Here is a 10,047-nt window from a genome sequence, read left to right as displayed (position 1 = left end):
ATTATCTTTTTTCTCCCTCTCTCCTTTCGCCGAGCCCCACACGAATTTATGGAGATACTAGAGATCCAGATCCTTTCTGCCTCTGGATGGAGCTCAAATCTTCTCTAATTCCAGACTGCTGGGACTACGGCTGCTCCTAACGCCATACAGACTTCATATAAATCCATAATGAACTTTTTCACACTATCTGTTGTTACCCAGATGAGGACGGGTTCCTTCTGAGTCGGGTTCCTCTCAAGGTTTCTTCCTCTTAAAACATCTTAGGGAGTTTTTCCTCGCCACCGTCTCCACTCAGTGGCTTGCTCAGTTGGGATAAATTCGCACCTTTAATATCTGTATACCATGTTGATATTTCTGTAAAGCTGCTTTGAGACAACGTCTATTGTAAAAAGCGCTATACAAATAAAACTGAACTGAATTGAATTGAAGTTTATGTGGACTATATAGTGTAATGGGTGTGTGGTTTGGGACACGCCCATATCACTCTCACATTTTCACACTCGCAGGTTTCACAGAGGACGGAGGTTTGTATCTCGAGGGCGGAGCTAAACGTGGTGGGTTTGACCCTGATCGTCCCCGTGCGTTCGTTGGTGTTCAGGTTGCACACGGGTTTATCATTCACACTCGTCTTAGCGTTCAGAAGCAGTTTAAATTTACCCTGAAAGATAAAAAAACAAAGGGTGAAGAGACGATGCTAAACTGGAGTGTATAAAGCTTTGCGATGAGGAGTAGAAACAGCAGACTGGAGGCGTGTCTATAGACCAGACTCACAATTTCTCCCGGCTGGATGGAGAAGTTTCCGTAATCTGACGCGACTCCGGCCGCTGAGAGCATCTGAGCACCGATCGCTCTGGGTTTATTCTCAGCCTGGATGCTGATCTTCGAACGGATATTCTATGAAGAACACACACACACACACACACACACACACACACACACACACACACACAACACGCACACACACACACACACACAACACACACACACAACAAAACACACACAAACACACACAACACACACACACAACACGTACACACACATACACAACACACACAAACACACACACAGACAACACACACACACACACGACTAGTTATAGAACAGTATAATACGCTTCCAGTTTCCAGACAGAGATCACTACAAATCTCTGAGAGAGACAGACAGACAGGCATATAGACAGAAAGACAGAAAGACAGAAAGACAGGCAGAGACACAGTAATATTAGAGTGTGAGAATCTCAGAAACACTGCTGGAGTGTGCGACTCACATCGAAGGCGATCTTGATGATGTTGAGGATGTTGGACGAATCGTCTGTCAGCACTCCGAGCTCCGCGATGGGGAAATACGGAACCAGTTTCTACATTACACCACAAAAGCACACAGATACATCAACACGTCCTTAAAATACCCCCAGACCTGTTCAATCAACCGAGACCTGTTCATAAACCTAGTGCTACACTGTAACTCACAGAGACAGAGGGAGGGGGGAGAGAGGAAGAGAGAGAGTTAGAGAGAGGGAGAGAGAGAGAGGAAGAGAGAGAGTTAGAGAGAGGGAGAGAGAGAGAGAGAGGAAGAGAGAGAACGGGGGGAGAGAGAGAGAGAGGAAGAGAGAGAGTTAGAGAGAGGGAGGGGGAGAGAGAGGAAGAGAGAGAACGGGGGGAGAGAGAGAGAGAGAGAGGAAGAGAGAGAGTTAGAGAGAGGGAGGGGGAGAGAGAGAAAGAGAGAGAGAGTTAGAGAGAGAGAGAGGAAGAGAGAGAACGGGGAGAGAGAGAGAGAGTTAGAGAGAGAGAGAGAGAGAGGAAGAGAGAGAACGGGGGGAGAGAGAGAGAGAGAGTTAGAGAGAGAGAGAGAGAGAGGAAGAGAGAGAACGGGGGGAGAGAGAGAGAGAGAGTTAGAGAGAGAGAGAGAGAGAGGAAGAGAGAGAACGGGGGGAGAGAGAGAGAGAGAGTTAGAGAGAGAGAGAGAGAGAGGAAGAGAGAGAACGGGGGAGAGGAAGAGAGAGAGTTAGAGAGAGAGAGAGAGAGAGGAAGAGAGAGAACGGGGGGAGAGAGAGAGAGAGAGAGAGTTAGAGAGAGAGAGAGAGAGAGGAAGAGAGAGAACGGGGGGAGAGAGAGAGAGAGAGTTAGAGAGAGAGAGAGAGAGAGGAAGAGAGAGAACGGGGGGAGAGAGAGAGAGAGAGTTAGAGAGAGAGAGAGAGAGAGTTAGAGAGAGAGAGGAAGAGAGAGGAAGAGAGAGAACGGGGGAGAGAGAGAGAGGCTGATATGAAGGTAAGATGAGACTAATCTAGAGTAACAGGGATTGGAAGCGTGTAGCTGCAGTAAACCCGTCCTGGCCGTTGAAGGAGACCAGGAGATGTTTCCCTCACACACTGACCTCGTAGTAGGAGAGCGAGTGGTTGGTGATGGCGAAGATGGGGATGATGTTGTTCTGGACGAGCAGCCGCACCAGAGTGGGGACTGATGGGTAATCCTGCTGCGTGGCGTGCGTGTACAGACCCTTATTGTCCAGGTGACACGCCTCGTCGTTCCGTGGCAAAATTCCCGCCAACACGTTTATGCCGTCCGCTTCGTAATGAAACGCCGACTCGGTGGAGAAGACGAGGAGATGGGTGCTGTGCTGCCTCCACCCGATCTGAGACTGAGCACACAGAAAGGGATAAAAACTCAAACAAATAGAAAAATAAAGGCAGGTTTTCTTTTTCAGAGAAAGGTGCGTGACAGACTGTCTCTCTCGGCCAATCAGAATGCAGGTCTGTGGTGACAGCGTGCACTACATAGATTCATCATCTCCACTAGCACTGTGTAGAATACCGTAATCCACAATGCATTGCAGCAGTTTACCCCAGCTGCTCCAGATTACCCATAATGCACGTGGTTGAGAGGCATCATGTGATCATTGTGTGAGCTGATTGGCTACCTGACACACGGCTGCCTGCAGGATGGCGTCGAATCCCCCCTCAGGTGCGTCCAGGTTGCCAGATATTCTCTCCTTCTGCAGGATCTCTTTGAAGGTGTTGAGGTTACTGGTGAGAGTGATGACGTGCTGGAAGGAGAACGGAGGGTCACTGTTCGTCCACGGCTCCTTCAACCTGACAGACAGACAGGAGGACAGACAGACAGATGGACAGACAGAGAGACAGACAGACAAACATGGATAGAAGGGTGGGAGAAAAGGAAAGTTAGACAGACAGACAATTAAATAGATGAACTAATGGAAAGCAAGTCAGACTGATAGAGACAATCAGATGGACGGACAGACACACAGACAGACAGATAGACAGACACACAGACAGACAGACAGGCAGACAGACAGACAGGCAGACAGGTATCACTCCTACTTTGATGGTCTCATGTCTGTCTGCGGTTCAGTGACTTTATCAACAAATTTGCCGAATCCAATTGTGTAATCATCAGAGAGAGTCCCAACCAACGTAGCTGAAACACACACACACACACACACACGCACACGCACACGCACACACACAGACACAGACACAGATAATTTTGCCACAGATGATCAATTTTCTATTATTATTAAAGTTGTTGTTGTTGTTGTTGTTGTTTGTTTGTTAACTACCGAGGCTGTCCCCCATCTTCTTGAGGTTGTCCAGATCATCAGACATGGAGTTGGAGAAGTCCATGAGGATGTAGAGGTCGAGCGGACCGCGCGATGGCTCGAACACCTCCATCTCCACCACTCGCTCCTCACCAGGTAACAGAGTCATAGTCATCTCCTGAGGAGCCACTTGGGAGTGTTTCAGGTTCTTATCAATCGCAATTTTCTGTTAGAGAGAGAGAGAGAGAGAGAGAGAGAGAGAGAGAGAGAGAGAGAGAGAGGACGTGAGAGAGAGAGAGAGAGAGAGAGAGAGAGAGGACGTGAGAGAGAGAGAGAGAGAGAGAGAGAGAGAGAGAGAGAGAGAGAGAGGACGTGAGAGAGAGAGAGAGAGAGAGAGAGAGAGAGAGAGAGAGAGAGGACGTGAGAGAGAGAGAGAGAGAGAGAGAGAGAGAGAGAGAGAGAGGACGTGAGAGAGAGAGAGAGAGAGAGAGAGAGAGAGGACGTGAGAGAGAGAGAGAGAGAGAGAGAGAGAGAGAGGACGTGAGAGAGAGAGAGAGAGAGAGAGAGAGAGAATACGTGAGAGAGAGAGAGAGCGAGAGAGAGAGAGAGAGAGAGAGAGGACGTGAGAGAGAGAGAGAGAGAGAGAGAGAGAGAGAGAGAGAGAGGACGTGAGAGAGAGAGAGAGAGAGAGAGGACGTGAGAGAGAGAGAGAGAGAGAGAGAGAGAGAGAGAGAGGACGTGAGAGAGAGAGAGAGAGAGAGAGAGAGAGAGGACGTGAGAGAGAGAGAGAGAGAGAGAGAGAGAGAGGACGTGAGAGAGAGAGAGAGAGAGAGAGAGAGGACGTGAGAGAGAGAGAGAGAGAGAGAGAGAGAGAGGACGTGAGAGAGAGAGAGAGAGAGAGAGAGAGAGAGAGAGAGAGAGACAGTGAGAGAGAGAGAGAGAGAGAGAGAGAGAGAGAGAGAGAGGGAGAGAGAGAGAGAGAGAGAGAGAGAGAGAGAGAGAGGACGTGAGAGAGAGAGAGAGAGAGAGAGAGAGAGAGAGAGGACGTGAGAGAGAGAGAGAGAGAGAGAGAGAGAGAGAGGACGTGAGGAGAACACGAGAACAATGCATGGAGAAAGAGAGGACACGAGCAGAGAAAAAGAGAATTCTGAATAAACTGAGCTTCCTGGTTTATAATAGTGAAAAAGAGTCTCAGAGCAACAGTGTGTGTGTGTTCATGTGTAATACTGTGTGTGTGTGATACCGTGTGTGTGTGTGTGTGTGTGTGTGTGTGTGTGTGTGTGTAAAATACTGTGTGTGTGTGATACTGTGTGTGTATAATACTGTGTGTGTGATACCGTGTGTGTGTGTGTGTGTGTGTGTGTAAAATACTGTGTGTGTGTGATACCGTGTGTGTGTGTGTGTGTGTGTGTGTGTGTATAATACTGTGTGTGTGATACCGTGTGTGTGTGTGTGTGTGTGTGTGTGTGTATAATACTGTGTGTGTGATACCGTGTGTATGTGTGTGTGTGTGTGTGTGTGTGTGTGTAAAATACTGTGTGTGTGTGATACCATGTGTGTATAATACTGTGTGTGTGATACCGTGTGTGTGTGTGTGTGTAAAATACTGTGTGTGTGTGATACCGTGTGTGTGTGTGTGTGTGTGTGTGTGTGTGTATAATACTGTGTGTGTGATACCGTGTGTGTGTGTGTGTGTAAAATACTGTGTGTGTGTGATACCGTGTGTGTGTGTGTGTGTGTGTGTGTGTGTGTATAATACTGTGTGTGTGATACCGTGTGTATGTGTGTGTGTGTGTGTATAATACTACTGTGTGTGTGATACCGTGTGTGTGTGTGTGATACTATGTGTGTGTGTGATACCGTGTGTGTGTGTGTGTGTGTGTGTGTGTTATACCATGTGTGTGATACCATGTGTGTGTGTGTGTGTAAAATACTGTGTGTGTGATATCGTGTGTGTGTGTGATACCATGTGTGTGTGTGATACCGTGTGTGTGTGTGTGTGTGTGTGTGTGTGTGTGTGTGTTATACCATGTGTGTGATATCATGTGTGTGTGTGTGTGTGTGTGTGTGTGTGTGTGTGTGTGTGTGTAATGGTGTGATTGTTCACCTTCAACATTTTCATGGAGCTCTTCACCGATACGATCAGAGCACAGCTGTGAGATTTCAGGTTCTCCAGCAGGTCACAGCGATCAAACCCAAAGACCTGAAGAACACCAGAAACACATTTACAGATTTAGAAGGAATCTTTTTGTCATGTAGACATTACAGCACAGTGATACACATCTCTTCATATATCACAGCTTATTGAGAAGTTGGGGTCAGAGGTCAAAGGTCAGCCATGATACAGAGCAGAGAGGGTTAAGGGACCAGTAGCAGCAGCTTGGTGGCACTGGGGACCTGAACCCCTGACCTTCTGATCATCAAACCCAGAGTCTGAACCCATACGCCACCACGGCTACTGCACATTCATCATCACTATTACACATTTACATCAGCAGCATAATTCTGATATCTACATGTGAATATAAACATGAATATTAAACACTTCCGTTAGATATTACATTACAGCTGGTGTGTTGGGTCAGCTGTTGTGCTAGGGAGGGTGTTGGGTTGGGGCAGGTGTTGGGGCAGATGTGTTAGGGGAGGGTGTTGGGGCACGTGTGTTAGAGAGGGGCTTGGTTTTGGAGCAGATGTTGGGGCAGATGTTGTGTTAGGGAGGATTTTGGGGCAGGTGCTCGGGCAGATGTGTTAGAGAGGATGTTGGAGCAGATGTTGGTGTAGATGTTAGGGAAGATGTTGGGGCAGATGTTGAGGCAGGTGTTGTGTTAGGGAGGATGTTGGAGCAGATGTTGGTGTAGATGTTAGGGAAGATGTTGGGGCAGGTGTTAGGGCAGATGTTGGGGCAGATGTTGAGGCAGGTGCACTCACCTCATCACGACAGTATGCGCAGCCGAATCCAGTCTGCAGACACACAGAACAGCTGGTGGCTTTACTCGCTGCACAGCGATTGGCTGTGAAATAAATCAGACAAGAAACAGATAAAATACCCCTTTAATCAGAGACTCGGTCATGTGACTCATGATCCAGAGCTTCTTCATTTATTTACACGGATTTATACATTTTAAATCTCTAAAGAACTCCAATGACAAGCGTTCTGTACAATGTCTTAAATAGACGACTAATCACCGTGTATATTACATCATGAATTCTAACTATAACAGTTGAATTGTTTTTCTAATGTATCATTTTAATTTTCTTCCCCTTTAATGAGTGAATAATAATAATAATAATAATAATAATAATAATAATAATAATAATGTAAAAAGATAGTTTCCTCACCACTGATGACATGATGACCAATCAGGGTGAGAGAGAGAAATACCACACTGAGGTGCCACGCCCATCTTCCCATCTCTGACCTGCACACACACACAAATTACACACATTGTCTCTTTTAAAAAATTGCTCTCTCTGAAGATCCTAGCGGCTCCCCTGTGTGTGTGTGTGTGTGTGTGTGCGTGTGTACGTGCGTGTATTTTATGGATCTGTCAGAATTCCTGAAGTTCCGTGAGCAGATGTTGTGTCTCAGCGCTCCAGATCAGAAACACGTGTCAGTAAGGTGGTAAACGGAGGAGGATATATTTTATGCTGACTCTGTGTCACTCAGAGGAGGACGGGTTCTGGACGGGTTCTGGACGGGTTCTGTGTTCAGCCTGGTTCCTCTCAAGGTTTTTTGGTCATGTCGTCTCATTAGGAGCCGAAATATAACCCTGGATTTGTGTAAAGCTGTGCGACGCCAGTTGTTAAAAATGCTACATAAATAGAAGTGTGATCGTTTATTCATCACTCCATCCACATCACAGGACTGAGTGAAGAGAGGTTTAGAGACTCAGCAGGATCTTTAGAGGCTTTAGTCTGAAGACTGATGGATGATTATGAAGGTGTGTGTTTTGTTCTGTTTGTGCGTCAGGAGTAACGTGTACGAGTACAGATATCTGGAATTTTACTAGTGTTATATACATTTACTCTTAATACACACTACATTACTATCATTACAGCAAAAATCCCCCCGAGTGCTTTACATAAACACCCATAAATCCCCCACAGGCAGAGAGAGAGAGAGAGAGAGAGAGAGAGAGAGAGAGAGAGAGAGAGAGAGAGAGAGAGGGAGTGAGAGAGAGAGAGAGGGAGTGAGAGAGAGAGAGAGGGAGTGAGAGAGAGAGAGAGAGAGAGAGAGAGAGAGAGAGAGAGAGAGAGAGGGAGTGAGAGAGAGAGAGAGAGAGAGAGAGAGAGAGAGAGAGTGTATGTGAGAGAGAGAATGAGAAACAGAGTGAGTGAGTGAGTGAGAGAGAGAGAGAGAGAGAGAGAGAGAGAGAGAATGAGAGACAGAGAGTGAGCGAGTGAGAGAGTGAGAGATGAAGTTGATTAATTTCCTGTAACAGCAGACACCCAAATGTTTTATTCCTCTTACACCACAGCAGTTTACCAACAATTACAATATTACATTTTTTAATGTTTTAATTTTTATCTGTTTATAGTTACATTTAATCTGAAACAAGTGAGTTCCTGCTGTAACGTACGTTATAGCAGATATGAACACTCGTTCCCTCACCATCCTTCTCTCTATTCCCTCTCTCTATTCCCTCTCTCTATTCTCTCTCTATTCTCTCTCTATTCTCTCTCTCTATTCCCTCTCTCTATTCTCTCTCTATTCCCTCTCTCTATTCCCTCTCTCTATTCCCTCTCTCTATTCCCTCTCTCTATTCTCTCTCTCTATTCTCTCTCTCTATTCTCTGTCTTTATTCTCTCTCTCTATTCTCTCTCTCTATTCCCTCTCTCTATTCTCTCTCTCTATTCTCTGTCTTTATTCCCTCTCTCTATTCTCTCTCTCTATTCTCTGTCTTTATTCTCTCTCTCTATTCTCTCTCTCTATTCCCTCTCTCTATTCTCTCTCTTCATGTTAATAAGATAATAAACACAGCGTGTGAGTGAGAAACAGTAGAGGAGTGTAAATCTGGGATGAAGATGTGGAAAACTTAAAGTCACAGCTTCACCTCTGGCTGTTACACAGCGCTGACACTGGAGACTCCTTCCGTAACTGATAGATAAACTGATAATGAGCTGTTGCTATAGAAACGATAAAGTATAGAAAGAGTGAATTATTATAAACCTTTGATGTGCAGCTGCTGTAATTCATCAGTTTTAAGCTCCAGTTCAATTACAATAATATATATATATATATATAATACTATGGGACAAAGGAACTATAGCACTGTAATAAATGTGTGTGTGTGTGTGTGTGTGTGTGTGTGTGTGTGTGTGTGTGTGTGTGTGTGTGTGTGTGTGTGTGTTCAGCTGCTAGTTTTCTCAAAGCAAAAAAGTTTATTACTGATGATGGTGTACAAGGAAGACACACACACACACATACACACACACACACACACACACACACACACACATACACACACACACACACACACACACACATCTGACATCTGACATGTGACATCTGACATGTGACAGAATGTGTATCAGGTGTAATATTTGGTATTGGTGTGTATTAAGAGAGTGTAAGGTGATTTCAGTTCAGGTACGAAAAACCACACACACACACACACACACACACACACACACACACACACACATACACACACAATACACAGTACACAACAATTAGAGTGTAATTGTGTTTCAAAGTGTGTTTTAAATACAATAAGAGACTCAAATATAACACAACAACAATTAGAGTGTGTATTAGAGTTTAAGAGAAAAAGTGTGTGTGTGTGTGTGTGTGTGTGTGTGTGTGTGTGTGTGTGTGTGTGTGTGTGTGTGTGTGTGTGTGTGTAAAAGACATTTTACCTCTTTAATACTGAGTCTCCTAGTCCAAAGTCCAAGTGCGTACACACACAGTGAGGTAAATTCCCTTCCTCACACACGGCCACAAAGTGGAACAAAAAAAAGTGAAATTATAAAAAATATTTTAAAAAGTGAAGAAGTTGTGAAGCGCCTTTGATCTCAGAGTTGTGAGTTTCTTTGAAGTTTCCGGAGCAGGTTGTGTTTCTCCTCCTGCAGTTACACTCCGGCTCTAATCTTCAGTGTGTGTGTGTGTGTGTGTGTGTGTAGTGGAATGGCAGGATCGGATCAGCCGTGTGAGAGTCTGTGAGAGAGAGTGAGAGAGTGTGTATGTGTGTGTGGTTTTAAATCCCTCCTCCCATTGCAGAGCTCTCAGGTGGGCTGAAGGCGACTCCCTTCCTCCATTTCCCCTTTTGTTCCTCCTTTCACTCCTCCTCCACCAAAACACACACACACACACACACACACACACACACACACACACACACACACACACACACATTCACCCTCCACCTCTCCTTCTCTCTTCTTTCTCAGGTCTGTGCAGGTGAGTGTGTGTTTATGTGTGTGTGCAGGAATGCAGGAGCGGCATGAGCCCGTGTGTGTGTGTGTGTGTGTGTGTGCGTGTGTGTGTTGTTA

The 10,047-nt window shown here is 45.7% G+C and overlaps 1 protein-coding gene across 6 annotated transcripts in view; it reads right to left on the bottom strand.

The window, feature by feature from the left end:
- itgb4 (integrin, beta 4) overlaps positions 1-9,740 on the bottom strand; it is a 30,557-nt gene extending 20,817 nt beyond the window's left edge. Inside the window, exons 1-12 of one of the 6 annotated variants that reach the window (XM_053680530.1) lie at positions 9,415-9,722; positions 8,610-8,682; positions 6,895-6,974; positions 6,484-6,566; positions 5,663-5,758; positions 3,577-3,781; positions 3,338-3,434; positions 2,917-3,088; positions 2,374-2,637; positions 1,268-1,357; positions 772-894; positions 491-658 (exon numbers count right to left, since the gene is read on the bottom strand). In XM_053680530.1, the coding sequence (XP_053536505.1) occupies positions 491-658; positions 772-894; positions 1,268-1,357; positions 2,374-2,637; positions 2,917-3,088; positions 3,338-3,434; positions 3,577-3,781; positions 5,663-5,758; positions 6,484-6,566; positions 6,895-6,967 (1,371 nt within the window). In that variant the 5' untranslated portion in view covers positions 6,968-6,974; positions 8,610-8,682; positions 9,415-9,722. Of the gene's footprint in view, positions 1-490; positions 659-771; positions 895-1,267; positions 1,358-2,373; positions 2,638-2,916; positions 3,089-3,337; positions 3,435-3,576; positions 3,782-5,662; positions 5,759-6,483; positions 6,567-6,894; positions 6,975-8,609; positions 8,683-9,414 lie in introns of all 6 variants that reach the window. The other 5 variants (XM_053680534.1, XM_053680531.1, XM_053680533.1 and 2 more) reach the window with 5 other exon arrangements.
- Positions 9,741-10,047: the final 307 nt, after the last annotated feature.

This window comes from Ictalurus punctatus, chromosome 5, assembly GCF_001660625.3.
Source record: "Ictalurus punctatus breed USDA103 chromosome 5, Coco_2.0, whole genome shotgun sequence".
Lineage (NCBI taxonomy): Eukaryota > Metazoa > Chordata > Actinopteri > Siluriformes > Ictaluridae > Ictalurus > Ictalurus punctatus.
The sequence above is the reverse complement of the archived record's forward strand: the minus strand, read 5'-3'. Positions and strand labels throughout refer to the sequence as shown.